General features: G+C 46.8%; 1 protein-coding gene across 3 annotated transcripts; it reads left to right on the top strand.

The window, feature by feature from the left end:
- The first annotated feature begins 9,996 nt into the window (after positions 1-9,996).
- Glyctk (glycerate kinase) lies at positions 9,997-17,441 on the top strand. Of its 3 annotated transcripts, none has more exons than XM_048416926.3 (5): positions 9,997-10,460; positions 12,726-13,142; positions 13,366-13,517; positions 14,080-14,255; positions 14,494-17,441. In XM_048416926.3, the coding sequence occupies exons 2-5, from the start codon at positions 12,766-12,768 to the stop codon at positions 15,358-15,360; spliced, it is 1,572 nt and encodes a 523-aa protein (XP_048272883.1). In that variant the 5' UTR covers positions 9,997-10,460; positions 12,726-12,765; the 3' UTR covers positions 15,361-17,441. The 3 variants fall into 3 exon arrangements, with proteins under 3 accessions (XP_048272883.1, XP_085545789.1, XP_048272882.1); XM_085689663.2 differs by lacking the exon at positions 9,997-10,460 and adding an exon at positions 10,731-10,748; XM_048416925.3 differs by lacking the exon at positions 9,997-10,460 and having other exon boundaries at positions 12,473-13,142.
- Positions 17,442-17,877: the final 436 nt, after the last annotated feature.

Here is a 17,877-nt window from a genome sequence, read left to right as displayed (position 1 = left end):
CTGTGGGGCCCATCTACTTGATAGTCCCACAAATAAAATTGGTCAACATGGTGATTTTTTATTTTGGGGGTACTGTTCTGTGACTAAACCTTTATGAGATCTCTTCCAGGGAGAACCAGGTATTTAGGATGAACTGGCTCCTCCTTGTCCTGGACGAGGCTGTTCTTTCATATCAGTAGTTGGGTAGCAAACGCACTGAGGAGATGGCATTTTTGTGAGAAGAGTCCATATTAACATACAAAGATGACCACGGGCACAGCCGTAATCTCCTGAATGTTCTCGGTCAGAAAACATCCTAGAAGGGTGGCTTTCAGAATTGTGTCCTGCGCCCCAGGACCAAAGCGTGCATCCTCACAAGACTTGCGTCCTGCACTATTTTTAAAACGCAAAGAAAGTTTTTTTTTGAAATATTTTAAGAGTGTCATGAAACACTTTGTAGTTTCACTTCGTGTTTGGCTCCCTGCTCTGCTGTGGTGGGCTTGTCTGGCTTTCGCTCCAGCAACACCGCTGCCTGAAAGGACAGACTTGAAAAGCCCCAAATGGCTGGCTTCAGGGAGCAAGGGGCAGAGGGGAAGCTGGAGTTTGGAATAAACCGCATGGATTTAAATAGAGCTCTAGGAGAGCAGGCAGTGGTGGCGCACACCTTAATCTCAGCACTCAGGAGGCAGAGGCAGGTGGATCTCTGTGAGTTCGAGGCCAGCCTGGTCTACAGAGCAAGTTCTAGGACAGGTTCCAAAGCTTCATAGAGAACCCCTGTCTTGAAAGGGAAAATAGTAGCTCACACCTTTAAACTGGTCTACATTAGTGAATTTGTGGTCAGCCAGGGCGATATAGTGAGATTTTGTTTTTTGTTTTATTAAGATGAAACAAAATTATCAGAGCTGAGTGTGATACGAATATCAAGCTGAGAATGATACATGAATCCCAGCACTTGGGAGATTGAGACAGGAGGAATATTTTGAGCTGAGGACAATCTATGCTACCTAGTAAGACTACTTAAAATAATAACAAACCAAAACCAGAAAAAGGGCTAGGCCAACGGCAGTTGTCCAATCTCAGCCTCCAGAGGGCTGGGATCACAAGCCTGTGCCTCCACCTTTCCAGGTTTTTTCTTACAAATTCTAATGGAGAACATTTCTGAGTGCAAGTGCCCAGCAGGGCTTCTTTGAGTCTCAAAATAACTGGAGTCAGGTGACTTCTCTGGGCCTTTGAAAAGAGGGTGTGTGGGAAAGAGCAATTACTCTAGAACAAAGGTGGGGTGTGGAACACAATTGAAGCGGGTGGTGACTCTGTATAGGGGTTTGTGTAGTACGTTTCACAGATTGTGCATAGCTCGTGGTAACTGCTGCGGACCTCAGGAGTTACTTAGTTTGCTAAGTGAAAGCTTCATTTCATTCCCTGAGGAAATAAATGTTCTATGGTATAAATAAATGAAGATAACGTTTTCTATCACTCTGAAATTGTGAAATTATAATTTCTTCTGTGGCAACCCCATTGATGGCTTTATTTATTTAACCATGTATGTGAGATCAATGGGTTGACTCAGGGGTGAGAATGCTTGCTACCAAGGTGGACATGACATAGGGTCACTCATGGAGCCCGCATGGTGGAGGAGAGATCAGACTTCCTCAGACTGTCTTTTGCCTTCCATGCTTGAGGTGTGGAAGATACACACATGAAGTGAATAACTAAATGTAAAACAAAAACTTCTTTCTTTTTTGTTTGTTTCTTTATGTAGCCTTGGATGTCCTGGAACTTGCTCTGTAGACCAGGCTGGTCTCAAACTCTGCCTGCCTTTGCCTCCAATGCCTGGTTTCTTTATTTTTTGTTGTGGTTTGAACCCAGGGCCCGTTAAGCTAGCTTTCCTGGGTTTCTGAGCCATTTCTCAAGGTCATGAAGACAGCAGACACCTAAGACTGGATTCAGACAGTGCTCTGCTACTCAAACTTTGGCCTTGTTCCCAAGGCAAAGGGCAAATAACCATTTATATTTAACAAAGTCTATTGTCGGCAGACAATGCTGTCTTATTCTGAGGCGAAGATATGGACTGACCTGAAGCTCTATCACAAAGCCCACAGAATTGTCTCTAAAGTGTTGGAAAACTTTCTGATAAACTAACCTGCATTATATCCCATGGATTTCAGATGGATAATGTAGTTTAGCCTGTGGTGGGCAGATCTAAACTGATGTGGAAGGACTCTCTTGTCATGTGGGTGCCTCCTAAACAGTTCAGTGTAGCGATTACACAGCATGCATGTTGTATTAAGAATTATATACCACGTGGTGGTAGTGCAAGCCTTTAATCCCAGCACTTGAGAGGCAGGCAGATCTCTGTGTTCCAGAATAGGCTCTAAAGCTACACAGAGAAGTCCTGTCTGGAACCCCCCCAATACAAAAGAGGCAATCTCAGAAGGAGGCATGTGGCTTATATACAAAAACTATTTTAGGACTAGGTGTGGTGTCCCATGTGAAATTACTTGGTGTGAGTGAGAAGGAAACGTGGAACATAAACTCCGCTTAGGAGTTTGGGGGGGTGACATAAACTCCGCTTAGGAGTTTGAGGGGGGTGTACAGGCCTAGTGAAGGTTGGTGTGCAGAGAGAGAGAGAGAGAGAGATACAGAGAGTGCTGAAGATGGTGCCTCCAGCTTTTAAGGTCTGCGTAGCACATGCACACAGGACGATGGCGTTGTTACGTCATATGCAGATGACAGAGCTCATGCATGTGTGCAAGGGCTCTTGCAGTTGCTTCATATATCGATGATGCAACCATGCTGCACATGGGTCATGTAGGGTCCTTTAAGATTCCTGGGGCCATTATGCACTTCTGCCTGTGGGCTTATCCGCAGGGCATGACCCTGGAACCCAGAAGTGTCAGCCATGTTGTGTCGCTGAATCATTACACCATGTGTTTAGCACTGGGGAGGCAGAGACAGGTGGATCTCTGAGTTCCAGGACATTCAGGGTTACACACTTAGACCTTGTCTCAAAAACAAAGCAAACAAACAAAAGTATTATTTTACGGGACTTTAATGTACATGGGTTTTGGTATCCATGGGAAATATGGAATCCATTATTGGTGGACATTATTGTTACTTTAAAATATTTTATTATTATTATGGGTGTTTTGGCTACATGTATGTATATGCACCATATGGATACACATTGAGGCCTGAAGAGGGTGTTTATAGCAGGCTTTCTTTTAGGTCACCAAGCAGCTCCCAAATCACAAATGACACAGAGATTTATTGGTTATAAATGCTCAGCCTTATCTTAGCTCTTACTTAAATCTGTTTCTCTTTATGTTTTGCCTTGGGGCTTCCTTACTTCCTTCTTGTTCTTTTTCCTGCTTCTTGTGTCTGACTGACTTCTGGCCCTAGGTGTATCTCTCTCTTTCTCCCTTTTCTCTCTTCTTCTCCCAGCCTAGATTCTTCTTCCTCCTGCTTGTTCTCTCTGCTCTTCAGCTGCCTGTCCCTCTACTACTTAGCCACTTGCTGTTTAGCTCTTTGTAGACCAATCAGGTGCCTTAGGCAGGCAAAGTAAAACAACATAACTACATAGTGAAACAAATGCAGCATAAATGAATGTAACACACCTTTACATCATTAAATACAGCATAAACAAAGGAAACACCAAGTTACATTTGCCTAGTTAAAGTAATATTCTTTGCCTAATTAAAATAATATTCCACAACAGGTGTTGGATATTCTGTAACTGTAGTTACAGATGATTGTGAGCCATCATTCTGAGACTGTGAATTGAACCTGAGTCTTCTGGAAGAGCAACCAGTGTTCTTACCTGCTGAGCCATCTTCTCTGGCCCTTTTCTCCCTGGTTTCTTGAGACAAGGTCTATCTATGTAGCCCTGGCTGGCTTGGAACTCACTATGTAGACAACAGGCTCAGTTCAAACTCACAGAGATCCACCTACCTCTGCCTCTGGAATGTTGTCATCAACGGCATGTACCGCCATGCCCACTGGTAGACATTATTGCCAGCTATTAAGAGACAACTATAGCTGGGCAGTGGTGGCACACGCCTTTAATCCTAGCACTTGGGAGGCACTGAGGCAGGTAAATCTCTGAATTCAAGGCCAGCCTGGTCTATAGAGAGTTCCAGGGCAGCCAGAACTACACAGAGAAACCCTATCTTGAAAAACCAGAAGAGAGAGAGAGGGGGGGAGTCCTGGTGGTTCTGTGGTCTAATTCTTACCTCCTAAGGAACAACTGTACTCTGTCGGTCCCCCATCAGTTCTACAGTTGAGCTGCTTCTGTGCAGTTTGCACCTTCCGTTCCACCTTGCCATCTTCCAGCACTGCCAACCCCACTTCTTTCCACAGAGCAACTTCACACTTGCATCCCTCCAGTAGACAAGGACTCAAGGAATAGCTAGCAGGTCAGAGCCAAGGGTGATGGCAGAGGAGGACTGGCCCCAAGCTTGAGGTCTCACTCCAAATTGAAAGGGTTTTGTGTGTCCTTCAATTCACTAGGGCGGCTTTCTTCTCTCTTGCACACAGCTCCATGCTTTAATGAACTGTAAAGTTAATTAAAATGTATTGATCATTCTTCTGTAGCTGCCCCATTCACAGGTTACAGGAAGGTTTACAATTAAAAAGTACTTGTCAGGAAAATACCAACCTGGGGCTGAAGAGATGTCTCAAAGGTTAGGAGCACTGCTGCTCTTCCAGAGGTCCTGAGTTCAATTCCCAGCAACCACATGGGGGCTCACAACCATCTATAATGAGATCTGGTGTAGTGAGGGTGACCATGAACTTCTAATCCTGCCTCCACTTTCTGAGTGCTAGGATTATAGACATGCACCACCATGCCCAGTTTTACGTGGTGCTGGGTAATGAACCCCTGGGCATCACATATGCTAAGTAAGTGCTTTACTACAAAACAAAATTCCCAGCCCAAGAAAAGTTTTAATTTGGAGCAACTTAACATGTTGGGAAATAGGAGTCTAACACCTGGGCTGTTGCTGCAACTAAGCGGTTTAGATCTTTTATTCCTTTCTTTCCTTTTTTTAATTAAAAATGCATTTATTATTTTGTTTGAGATAAAATCTCATTGAGTATTAGCTCCGACTGGCCTGGACTTGCTAAGTAGAACTAGCTTGCCTCAAACTCTGTGTGATCCTCCTGTGTCTGTTTCCTAGGATTACAGGTTATGTACATCCAGGCTTAGCTTTGTGAATCTTTTGTGGAAATGCTTTCAGTATCAAATAGGTGTGCACAAGTAGAATTCATTAATCTTGATACATCACACCAGTTATGGGATGTTGATTGTGGTTTTTGCTGGTCAGAGGTCAGTGAGCACCATAGATTCCCCTGGGAATTTAAGAAAACATGATCGTCTCATGCCTTTTGATACCAGTATTCCAGAAGCAGAGACAGGCAAATCTCTGTGAATTCAAGACCCGCACAACCAATTCCCAACCAGCCAAGACTATAAAGTAAAACCCTGTCTGAAAGAAAAGAAATACTAGCCGGGTGGCGGTGATGAAAAACAGCAACCACACAATAAACAAAAAGAAAAAAGAAAGGAAAAGAGAAGAAAAAAGGAAGAAATATTCCTTGCTGTTGGGGGATGCAGCTCAGTTGCATGCATGAAGCCCTGGGTTTGGCCCCCCCCTGCCCCCAGCACTTCATAAAAACACAAAGGGGCTGGAGAGATGGCTCAGTAATTAAGAGCACTTCTAAGTTCTGTTCCCAACATGTACACTGGGTCATTTACAACCACCTTTAACTCTAGCTCCAGGGGATCTGATGCCCTCTTCTGGCCTCCACGGGCACCTGTATACACATGGAATGCTCTCTGCTCTCCACCACACCTTAAAAAAGAGCCACAAAACAACAAACCCTTTCCTTGTTCCATCGCTCTGTTTCTAGAGTTACTGGCTTTCTTGGGCACAGCAGAACCTCATACAGGGCTGACCTTGGAAGTCCCACCAAGCAGCTCCATGGTAGGTAGCAGACCGGCTGGTGCAAAGCCTGTGAGAGGGGCTAGACAGTACCTAAGAGACAAGAAACTATGGAGTCCAAGATCCAGGATATCAAGGACAGGTGAAGGACACACATCTAAAGCAACTTTAGGAGGGTCACCTGCTCTTACTATGGAGCTGATGGAAGTCTGAGTTCTCTCAAATATTTCATAAATGGAATTAGTTTGGGGCTGATGAGTCAGCTCCATTGGTAAAAATGCTTGCTGCACAGCCCTGGTAACTTGAATTGGATTCCTGGAGCCCATGTGAATGTGGCTGGAGACAGGTGACTCCACAGAACTGTTCTCTGGCCTCCACATATGCCCTTGTATCTACACATATACATTAGAAACACACAATCTAATTTTATAAATAAAATTGTAAAAATCAGTGTATTTTCCTTTTGGTTTTTGAGACAGGATTTCTTTGTGTAATCCTGGCTGTTCTGGAACTTGCTCTGTAGACCAGGCTGTCCTTGAACACACAGAGATCCTCCTTCCTCTACCTCTCGAGTGCTGGGATCACTGCCCCACTGTACTTTCGCTGTGAATTTTAAGATGGATCTCTCTCTCTTATGGGTCATCACTGCAAAACACAGTGCTTGCTCCACAGGGCCCAAGAGTTTGGTTTGAGCTAAATATGTGTGACCATGACCAGGGGATATGGATTCAAGTTGTTCTGCTTGGCACTGCCCACCATAGGAGCAGTTATATGATAATTTTATAATCACAGAAGTATAAATCATTGCATTTACCAAAACAGGAAAACCCTGCTGTCGGTCTCAGATGCTACCTAACGGCATTCTTAGCTCTTGGGTTGGCAGAAGCTGGGGCCTGCTAGTAAGGTAGTAAGTCACTGCACTCCAGAGGCTCACATGGTAGTCAAAGTGATGCTAGGCCAGTTAGAGAGGCAGGGGATAAATGTCTTTTAAGGAACCAAAAAGCTTGGGATGGTAGTTCACAAAAGACACTAAGGCAGAAGAATTGCTGAGTTCCAGGTCAACCTGGACTATGCAGAGTTCCACATAGCCCAGTCTCAAACAAAACAAAAACACTAAGGGCCCAAAAACACTAAGGGCTCAGTGATTAAGGGTGTGTGCTGGTTCTTTCAGAGGACCCTTGCTCAGTTCCAGTCTTACCGCGCCAGCACGGTCTGGAACCACGAGTCTCGGCGGAGGGTGTCCAGGTTGAATGAAATCCACAGAGCACGAGGTTGAGGTGAAACAGCAGCTCGTTTATTGTACTGCTGGGGCTAGCTTTTATACCATGGCACCAAATGGGGAAGGGGCTGCGAAGGGACTGTCACCTGACCCAAGGAGGAACTCTTACCTGACCCCAGTAGGGGTCAAGGACTGATCACATGCACTCCACCTTCACCTGTCCCCAGTAGGGACTGTCACCTGACCCCAGCAGGGATCAAGGAATAATCACGTGCACTCAAACTTCCTCATCCAACTCCAGGAGCAGAGGGAAGTTAAGATTCTTTGCAGATAAGCACCTCAAATGGGGGCAGGGAAATATAACTCGGGGTAGCAATTCCCATACAGTCTCCCATGTGAGGAGTCACCACTGACTGTAACTTCAGTTTCAGGGGACTCTCTAGCTTCCTTGAACACCAATTCTCATGTGTATATGCCCCCACAGAGGCACACACACCACATACAAATAATCTAAAATAAATATTAAGAAACACCAGACTCAAGAAACAAGAAAACTCAAGGGAACTAAAATTTGCCCCAGATAATTTCGGCTCTAGAATGTGCAGCATTCTAGCTCCTCAGAACCATAGAATTCCAGTCAGTAAATTAGTCTGCAGAACCTTCCATTAGGTGTGACACAGGTCCACTGACCTCTGCTATTGTTGGAGTATTTGTATCCCCCTAAAGTTCTTCAATGAAATAATGGTAAGAAGTAGGGCCTTATTCAGGTGTGTGGTGATGCAAACCTTTAATGCCAGCACACCAGAGACAAGCAGGCAGATCTCTATGAATCTGTTTTACATAGTGAGTTCTAGAACAACCAGAACTACACAGTGAGACCCTTTCTCAAACAAACACCAAAACCTGAAATAAAACCAAACAACAACAAGGTGGGGATTCTGGGAGGTGGTTAGATTCTGAGGGTATGTCCTTTGTAAATGAGATCAAGACCTCTTCTAAGAGACCCTTCAACTCCCTACCATGTGAAGTCTTATTTCATCTTCTCTGGAGGACACAATGATAAACTGTCATTTTGGAAACAGAAACAAAGCCATGACCAGACACCGAACCTGCGGATAACTTATTTTGTATGTGTGTGTAATGTGTATGTTTATTTGTGTGTATGTGTGTGAGGACAACAAAAAACCTCGGGTGTTACTCCTCAGGTACTATTCATTTATTGTTTTATTATTTTCTACTTTTATGCGTGTGTGTGTGTGCTGCTTGCATGTATGTAAGTGTATTGTGTGTGTACCTGGTACCCTCAGAGACCAGAGGAGGGAATTGGATTCCTTGGAACTTGAGTTACAGATTGTTGTAAGCTGCCACGTGGGTGCTAGGAATCGAACCCCTATCCTTTGAAAGACTATCAAGAAGACTATCAAGCACTCTAAACAGCTGAGCTATCTCTTCAACCCCCTAATTTTTCTTTCTTTCTTCTTCTTTTTTTTTTTTTTGTAACAAGGTCTCATGTATCCTAAACGGATTTTAAACTACATAGACAAGGATGACTTTGAGAGCCTGATTTCTAAATGTTGAGATTTAGGCATGAACCATAAACACTGTTTTATGTGATGTTGGAGATCAGACGCAGGGCCTTGTGCATGCTAAGCAAGCTTTCCATCAGTTGAACTACATTACCAGCCCCATATTCATTTTCTTAAAGAGATTTCTTTATATGTATAAATGTTTTGCCTCACGTCTGTGTACTACATGAATGCCCGGTGGCTGAGGTCAGAAGATGGCATTAGCTTCCCTGGAGCTGGAGTTCTGGATAGTTGTAAACCCCTTGGGTGCTAGGAACAGAACCCGAGACCTTGACCAGAGCAACAAGTGCCCTTAACTATGGAACCATCTTTCCAGCTCCCTGTACCCATTTTCCTTTACCCGGTTTTTAATACTCCATTGCCATTTCCAAACTATTCACAGGATGCATTTAACAGCAAGAACATTAAACACACTGGACTGTAAACTCCTGAATGGTATTGAGTAGATTTAATTCCTTCTTGTATCTCTGTTGTCCTGAGTACAAACAGAAACTGGAATTTCCTTTTTTCCCCCTTCTTTTTTCTTTTGAAGGTTTATTTTTATGTGTATTGGTGCTTTTTGTTTGCATGTATATATGAGGGTGCCATATCCCTTGGAACTGGAGTTATAGACAGGTGTGAACTGCCATGTGAGTGCTAGGAATTGAACCCAGGTCGTCTGGAAGAGCAGACAGTGCTCTTAACTACTGGACCATCTTACCCAGCCTACCCCACCTCCTCTCTTTCTTCCTCTTTCTTTTTAAAGATATTTTTGAGACAGGATCCCACTGGGTTGCCAGACTGACATGGAATAGCAAAACAGACATGGAGTTGCAAAACAGAAGGTATTTCACAAAAAAGGAAGAGAGATGTTGCTGAGTGGAGGAAGCATCAGGAAGCAAGGAAATTTAGAACGGGAGGTGGGTGGGTGACAAAGCTTCTCAGTTACACAGTAGTACATGCCTGCAATTTTTGTACTCAGGAGGTTGAGGCAAGAGAATCATAAACTTGAAAGAAATCAGCCTAGGCTATGCAGTGCGTCCCTGTGTGTGTGGTGGGGGACATGGCAAAACAAACAAAACCCCAAATAACAACAACAAAAATCCAAAACGTTTTAAGGACACATGTTTGAGGAAATATTTTCCATCAGTTAAAAAAAAGGGCACTTTTTTTTTTTGGGGGGGGGGGAGGCCAGTCAATAGCTGATTTTAAATGTGGGAAGGCGGTATGGTTGGGTCATAGTGGACACAAGGTGCGATCGAGAGCAGGTAGGAAGAAGGCTCAGGCTCATTTTTGTTTACAGGCAGTTTGCACTTTTGAGTTCAAAGATCATGGAACAAAAATCATTTGCTGAATTAGCTGTATCTGGTAGCTCATGGAGAAGAGTGATAAACATCAATGAATCGTCACGGAATACGCGAAGGAACAAGGATGACCTTAAATCTAGCGGTGGGCTGTAGCTCTCATCTTTCAGCCCAGTGTCTGGCACCTAACGGGAATTCAGAGTGTATTTAATGACTGACCATAACTAACAGGACGAAGAGGGAAGGATAATTACAAATCACCGAGAATCCACTGCAGGAATACAGAAATCGGAGGACTTCATACACTTCTTTTCAGATTTTCTGGCTGTCAGTAAGCCATGAAAGTTCTAAGTCACGATCCTGGTCTCTAGGGTGGCCCTAGATCTGCCATTTCCGGATGAATACCCACCCACCCAGAGTACTTCCGGTCTCCGGCGCTGGACGCGGCAGAAAGGTAAGTTTGCGTCTCAAGGATATACATGAACCTTGGAAGTCATTCCTGACCCGGACGGAGGCGAATCCAGGCGACAGCAGCCCCTTAATTTTTTCGACACCGAGCATTGTGCGGTAATCATTTCTCTCGCGAAGATCACAGGCCACCAACCTCTGGCGACGTCACTTCCGGTAACCTGGCGGTTGGCTAAATTCGGAAGTGATGTCAACTCCAGTTTGTTCCGGGAGGAGTCAAGGCTGATCTTCCCATTTCCTCATTTAGCAATTGGAGTGCTCCGGAGCTGGAAAGGTGTAGTGTCTTAAAAAGAGTTGGGGATTTGGCAACTGAAAAGGCCAGTCGTCCAGTTAGATTTCAACTCACCACAACGTAATTTTTAGTTACAAATAATCCCAAATGTACCGATCATATTTATACTAAAAAAATTTCACCAAATGCCCTGCATTTTATCTGACAACTTTGATCTTGAGCATTCCTTTGTCCTGGAGTCTAATAGGGAGCCTCTAGGTTTTTGCACCTCTGTGAGATAGACTAAGTTCACCTAGAACTGAGCATTATGTTGTGTTTAGCTAAGATGCGTTTAGCTCCAAACCCTTGGGATCTCTTACTTGAAAACCGGACATCCCAAGTTGGGTGTCCTGTATATTCCTTTCACAACACAATTATTTTTTTTCTTTTCTTTCTTTCTTTTTCTTTTTTTCTTCTTTTCTTTTCATTTTTTTTTTTTTTTTGCAAGTTAGCTGTGTGCTACATGGCTAACTGGCACAGGTCTGGAAGTTGCACATGATTTAGGAGGGGGATAAATTGTTACCTGGAGTTTTCTCTGTTGGATTGGACAGAGTATCAGAAAGCCTGAGGTGTCAGGCGAATGAGTATCAGCCCTTCACTGTTATGGAGGAGTCCACAACTGATGCCCGGCGGGTGGTCTCTCCCACAGAACTGTACTTTTCAAGTTCCCTGAAAGAATTAGGCTTAATTTCATCCCACCTTGCAAATGAGCTGCTCAGTTTGAGAAAAGATATACTACACACTTTAAAAAAGCTAGCATCCCAATTCCTAAACTACTTCCTCTTCTATCCACGCTTACTGATACAGTTGTCTTCCAGCATAATGGTAGGCATTTATTCTAGTGAGTATCATTTTTAGGGGCTTTAATCTATCTCATTGGTAGAGTGCATACTTGTGACATGCAAAACCCGGGTTTAGTCTCCAGTACTCCTCTATCCCCAAATTTAGATACTTTTTTTTTTAAGCAGATGAGTGCTTTGGTTTCATTGTCCCTGTATAGCTGCCTGACCTTTACCCCAAGACCTTTTCTGTTTTTCACTCTGTCCAGTGGGAAAATGATTGTTTGATCACAGTTAAGAGCCTGGCCTTTGCCTGCTTCGGCACTGGGCTGTTTCTGCTGTGAGTGGTGTAACTCAGAGCTTGTTTTGCTATTATGGAGCCAGAAAGGGGTGTTCCTGGCAAGGCTGACCCTGTCCAGCTGTGTGGGTAGAAGGGCATCTGTGCTGTAGAATGAGCCTCATAGCACATGCCCACTTGCATATGACCTGGGGATTGCCAAAGGGCTCACCTTGAGTCCAGTTTTGTAGCTACTCCTGATTTGTGCCCGGACCTTTTGATGAACTGGTCTCAAGTGCTGAGAATCCTTAGGTTGTGTGCACTGATAGCCGGTAGCCTTTCTACACAGAACTAGCAATCCCGGACTAGTCTTATGAGCTAATGCAATAGAGCAGGCTAGAGGTCAGTGGGCTTGGGGTCAGTTGGTGAGACAACCAACAACCTTTCTCTTCTCTCTCTCTCTCTCTCTCTTCTCTCTCTCTCTCTCTCGCAGTAGAAATGGTAAAAAGATAAGGCAGAAATGCCAAAAGGGGCACTGCCTTGGTGTGAGAATTTAGAAGCAGAGGTTGTGGAAAAAGAGTGGGTGGTGCAGGGGACCACTGGGAGGTGAATGATTAACTCCCAGCCAGAGGAGGTGACTCAGGAGGAGGGTCCACTGAATAGGAACTTTGAACTTGGGACAGAGTGTCTAGAAGACTGGTGTGTGGCCTACAGAGGAAGAGGACGTGGCTGGGCATCAGGGCTGGGCTTGCAGGACTGGAGTAGTGTCAGGCTGCCTGTAGGCTTCATGGATTCTTAGCTTTCATTTCAGGTGGCTCACTCTTGCAGCCATGGCTTTGGAGCTCACCAGTCCTGAGGTCTCAGTAGGGTGGCAATGATGGTGGGGTTCGGTCTGTGGCCTCACTCATTCTCCTCCCTCTCCAGGCAGCTATGGATACAAGGTTGTGTTGAGAGAGGCAGGGGCATGGCTGCAGCCCTCCAGGTCCTGCCCTGTCTCTTCCGAGCTCCGTCACGTCCATTCCTCTGGGGTCCTCCGGTGGCCCGGATGTCCAGTGGTATGGCCTTGGCAGAACAGGCACGGCAGCTATTTGAGAGTGCCGTGGTTGCTGTGCAGCCAGGCCCCATGCTGCAAAGGGCGCTGTCCTTGGATCCTAGTGGCAGACAGATGAAGGTGCGGGACCGGAGTTTTCAGCTACGGGAAAACCTCTACCTAGTGGGCTTCGGCAAGGCTGTACTGGGCATGGCAGCTGCAGCCGAGGAGCTACTGGGCCAGCATCTTGTGCAGGGTGTGATCAGCGTTCCCAAGGGGATCCGAACTGCTATGGAGCACGCTGGAAAGCAGTAAGAATTTATGGGGGGGGGGTGTGTGGAAGGTTGCTCTCTACTGCCCTTTGAAGGCAAACCTCTCTGTTTCTTTTTGGCCTCCCTATCTTCTGGGTCTGGCCTGGTTTCAAGATCCACGCTGTGGGCAATCTCTTTCAATGTCACTCTACCTGTATAGCCGAGAAGTCAGGTAGGAGGAGAGGATCCCACCCCATCCCTTCCTTTTCTGCTCTCTCTTCAGAGAGATGCTGCTGAAGCCACACAGCCGCATCCAGGTGTTTGAGGGTGCAGAGGACAACCTACCGGATCGTGATGCACTGCGGGCTGCCCTGGCCATCCAGCAGCTGGCAGAGGGGCTCACGGCTGATGACCTGCTGCTTGTGCTCATCTCAGGTGTGGGTTCCAGCTTCAGGGGGTGCCCCAAATACCAGATCCTTGAGAAGTTCACCTGAGCCTCCATGGTCACAGGGCAAAGTTGGAACCAAGGGAAACAGTGAGGTGCCTAGAGGGTGCCTTGTGGGTGGTGTCAGGGCAGTCGTTTATCCTGAACTTTGATGGTGAGGGCACACTAACATGCTAACACATGTCAGAACCTTTGGAAACTGTTGCTGTATGCAACTGTATTACCTCCACAAACTGAGTTTTCAGCCCCCACAGAACTCTCTTTGGTTGTTTGCAGGTTTTTGTTTTTTTGTTTTTTTAATTGTTTTATTATTTATTTATTTATTTTTTTGGTGCTGGGGATCGAGTTTAGGGCTTTACACTGGCTAGGCAAACACTCTCCTACTGAGCTATACCACCAGTCCTCCCAGCATCTTCTGGGATGTGGAGTACCCCAGCTAGGGGAACAACTTCACTCCATGCCCACAGGGGGCACTGTAACTCCATCGTCTTAGTCCACTTCCCTGCGGTCTACCTGGTTCCCTTCACCCCAACACTCTCGCTGCTTCTACAGGTGGGGGCTCCGCCCTGCTGCCTGCTCCCATCCCACCTGTCACATTGGAGGAGAAACAGATGCTCACCAAGCTGCTGGCAGCCCGTGGAGCCACAATCCAGGAACTGAACACCATCCGGAAGGCCCTGTCCCAGCTGAAGGGTGGAGGGCTGGCTCAGGCTGCCTATCCTGCTCAGGTGCAGTCATCACGTTTTCAGCCAGCCCCGGGTTCCCCACAGGTGACAGGGAAATGAAAGCTAAGTCCAACGTACAAGTTGGCAGGGGCCTCAACGGGGAAGTCTTGGGAGGAGGCCAAAGGCGAATGAGAGGGTAAGGAAGCATGCCAGGCGGTGTGCACCCAGGACTAGTTTGTTTGTAAGGGTTCTGGGACATAGAGGAGTCAAGATTGAGCCTTAGTTTGTGTCCTTTGTTTAGGTGGTAAGCCTCATCTTGTCAGATGTGATTGGGGACCCTTTGGAGGTGATCGCCAGCGGCCCTACTGTAGCCAGTGACCACAATGTGCAAGATTGCCTGCAGATTCTTAATCGCTATGGTCTTCGTGCTGCTCTGCCACGTTCTGTGAAGACTGTGCTCTCTCGAGCTGACTCTGACCCCCGCGGGCCACATGCCTGTGGTCATGTCCTCAATGTGATCATTGGCTCTAATTCTCTGGCACTGGCTGAGGCTCAGAGGCAAGCTGAGGTGCTGGGCTACCATGCCATGGTGCTGAGCACAGCCATGCAGGGTGATGTAAAAAGTGTGGCCCAATTCTATGGGTTGCTAGCCCGGGTGGCTGCGGCCCATCTCACTTCACCCATGGCTAGGTATCTTTTGGAGGAGGAGGCAAAACTCCATCAGCTGGCAGCTGAGCTCCAGCTCCCAGACCTGCAGCTGGAGGAGGCTCTGGAAGCTGTGGCAAAGGCTAAAGGCCCAGTCTGCCTCCTGGCTGGTGGTGAGCCCACGGTGCAGCTGCAGGGATCTGGCAAGGGTGGTCGGAACCAAGAACTGGCCCTGCGCGTGGGAACAGAGCTGGGCACACAGCCACTGGGGCCTATTGATGTGCTATTTTTGAGTGGAGGCACTGATGGGCAGGATGGGCCTACAAAGGCGGCTGGGGCCTGGGTCATGTCTGATCTTGTCAGCCAGGCTTCTGCTGAAGGCCTGGACATAGCCACCGTCCTCTCCCACAATGACTCTTACACCTTCTTTTGCAGCCTCCAGGGTGGAACACACTTGCTGCATACAGGGTTGACAGGGACCAATGTTATGGATGTCCACCTCCTGATTTTTCATCCTCAGTGATGGCATAGCTCATATTTGAGAGTATATAAGGAGCTTACAAGGGCAGGGTCTCCTAGGAATATCCAGGGCTGGTTCCCAGGTCCTTGTTGTGAATTAGGAATCCCTGTTCCCTTAGCCTGGTTCCTTTACTGCTCCACCTACCTCCCTCGATCTTCTCCATATTCATTCCCCCAACAAGATTCTTCTCCCCTACTTTCTGTCATGTCAGCAGGTAGTGCTGAGGCCCAGAAGAAGCTCCAGTTCCCAGTCCTGATTTTCTACCCAGGACCCCATCTGTCCAGGTCTTAGCCTGTTTCTTCCATGGAGTGAGGCTAGGGAGCCTGAAAATAAAAAGGAGCATGTTGTGGGGTCTCAGCTCTTCTCTCAATGCTTCTCTGGTGCAGAACTCTAAGTAGCTGCTGGGAAGGGGACCATGGTGCGGTCCTAGCGCTGGTACCAGTATCTCACAGAGTTTCCCACCCCCTTCTCTGTGGGGCACTCAGGGTCTGTTGATGGAAATCTGTGAGGGTTGACTGTGGCCCCTAGCAGCCTCAATGTGGGTGAGCAGGACAGGTTTAAGGACTGTTACCTATTCAACAATGACTCCCTGTGGCAACCTGGCTGTGGTTTCTCCTCTCCTGCTGTAGCCTTGCTGGGTAGCATTTTTTCTACTTGCTACTAAGGATATACCTTCAGTATTTGGACCACTCTTAGCATTCATCCTTTATCTTACCCTCTCTTTACCAAGGGGTTTCTTCAGGCTGCAGGGCATTAAGCTTGTTTTCTCATATCCATCCCATTTCCCCAGGCTAAACATGCCATGTTCTGTACATGCCATGTTCCATGTATTCTGGGTACACAGCCAGAGTCCTGGTGCCAGCATTTCAGTATGTGTCTCCAGGACTCAAGCAGTAGGGTTCAACAGTCCTTCACCCCATCCCGTCACAGCTGTCAGAAGTGAATCCCTTGGGTTGGTCTGCAGCCACTGGTCTGGCTGTCATTGAGCTTCCTTGCTCAGTAGAGAGCTCTCCGTTGGCTTTCCTCACCGTGCGCCACGGCTCCAATCCCTATATGAGTGAGCAGTAGAATCACATAGGAATAAAAAGCCATAGAGAACAGTGAGGCCTGGGGCTGCTCCTATGGGCCCTTCTTCCACTGTGAGGGTGTGCGGGGCCCTAGGTCAGAGCTGAGGTGTCCTGGGAAGAGCCGCCCTTCACCATGGACTCTGGATGGTCTGGCTAGCAGTTGGACCATGATGCAGAGACCTAGATCCTGCATGTTCCAGGTATGGGGAGAGAGGGAGGCAAGGCAAGCTGGCTCTGTGGAATGGTGTGTACCATTTTCTTTCCTGGTGTAGAGGGTCAAAGTCTCAGGGGATTTTGTCTTTACACTGGTGTTCTGGCATCCGCTAGAGGGGTCCTGTCCCTGTATCCTTGACCGTGGAAATGTATTCCCATTGGACACCAAGTTGTAGGCAAGAACTTCAAGAGAAGAGGGCCGGGGACCAAGGACTTGTCTTTGTGTGGTGCGCATGTGGGCACAGGACACTGGTGTCAGAATGCATCTGCAGTCCCACAGGTGCTTTTCAGAGTAGGGTCGCTTGTGGGTATGGCTGCCACCATTGTCTGTTGAGGGTTTTAATATGGGCAGAACTTGCCGGAGCTCCCCTTGCCTACCTTGGTCCCTTTCCTGTATGCTTTCAGAGTCTGGGGGCCAGGGTCTGAATTGGGCCCCCTTAGAGCAAACAGTTGGTGGACTTTTGCTCACCTATGTATTTGGCCAGTCTAGATGATGAAAATATGCAAATTCCTCGCAGTTAATGCTTAATGGGACCTTCTCCCCTCCACCAATGTCAATTATGTAGCTGGGCCTGGCGACACAGGCCTATATATCCCAAGGTACTTGAGAGGTAGGAGGACTAGCCTGAGCTACAGAGAGAATTCAAGGCCAGCCTAGGCAATTAAGTGAGATCCCATTTCAAAGAGCTTTTAAAAAAAAACCTGGGAATATAGTCAATGGTTCTTGCTATTCTAGCATGTGTTAAGTCCTAGCCCAGTTCCCAGCACTAAAAAGTAAAATAAATGAATGAATGGCTAAATACACGAGTTGTATCAATTATGGATTATTGAAGGTACTCCCTTCCTTTGGATTTTGGCTGCCAGCTCTCCTGACTAAAGTTTTTGCTGCCCAAGTCCCCATTCCATCTTTATGTGCCGATGCTAGAGGATTGTTCCACGAGGGTGTCCAGCCCTCCTTATCCTAAAGTCTCCTCATTCTTAGACCTTGGCATGAGCTGCGGGTCTGGAGAGCCTTTTGGGGTCAACTTAGCTAAACCCATTTGTCCTGTAGCTGGAGAATTAGAGAAGATGGTCTACCTGGAACAGTAGAGCAAGTTAGTCACAGGCCCAGCACAAGAACCTGGTTTGTACCTTTTTGGTCGTTCCCTGTTGCCTTTTGGGGTTCAGATACCCTGAGGTCAACCTAAGGCTCAGGCAGAGTCCTAAAGGGGATGTACCTTTGCTTTCCTTGTCCCTGAGG

The sequence above is a fragment of the Myodes glareolus genome, chromosome 4, assembly GCF_982192425.1.
Source record: "Myodes glareolus chromosome 4, mMyoGla1.1, whole genome shotgun sequence".
NCBI lineage: Eukaryota > Metazoa > Chordata > Mammalia > Rodentia > Cricetidae > Myodes > Myodes glareolus.
This window is presented reverse-complemented; position numbering and strand designations above follow the sequence as displayed.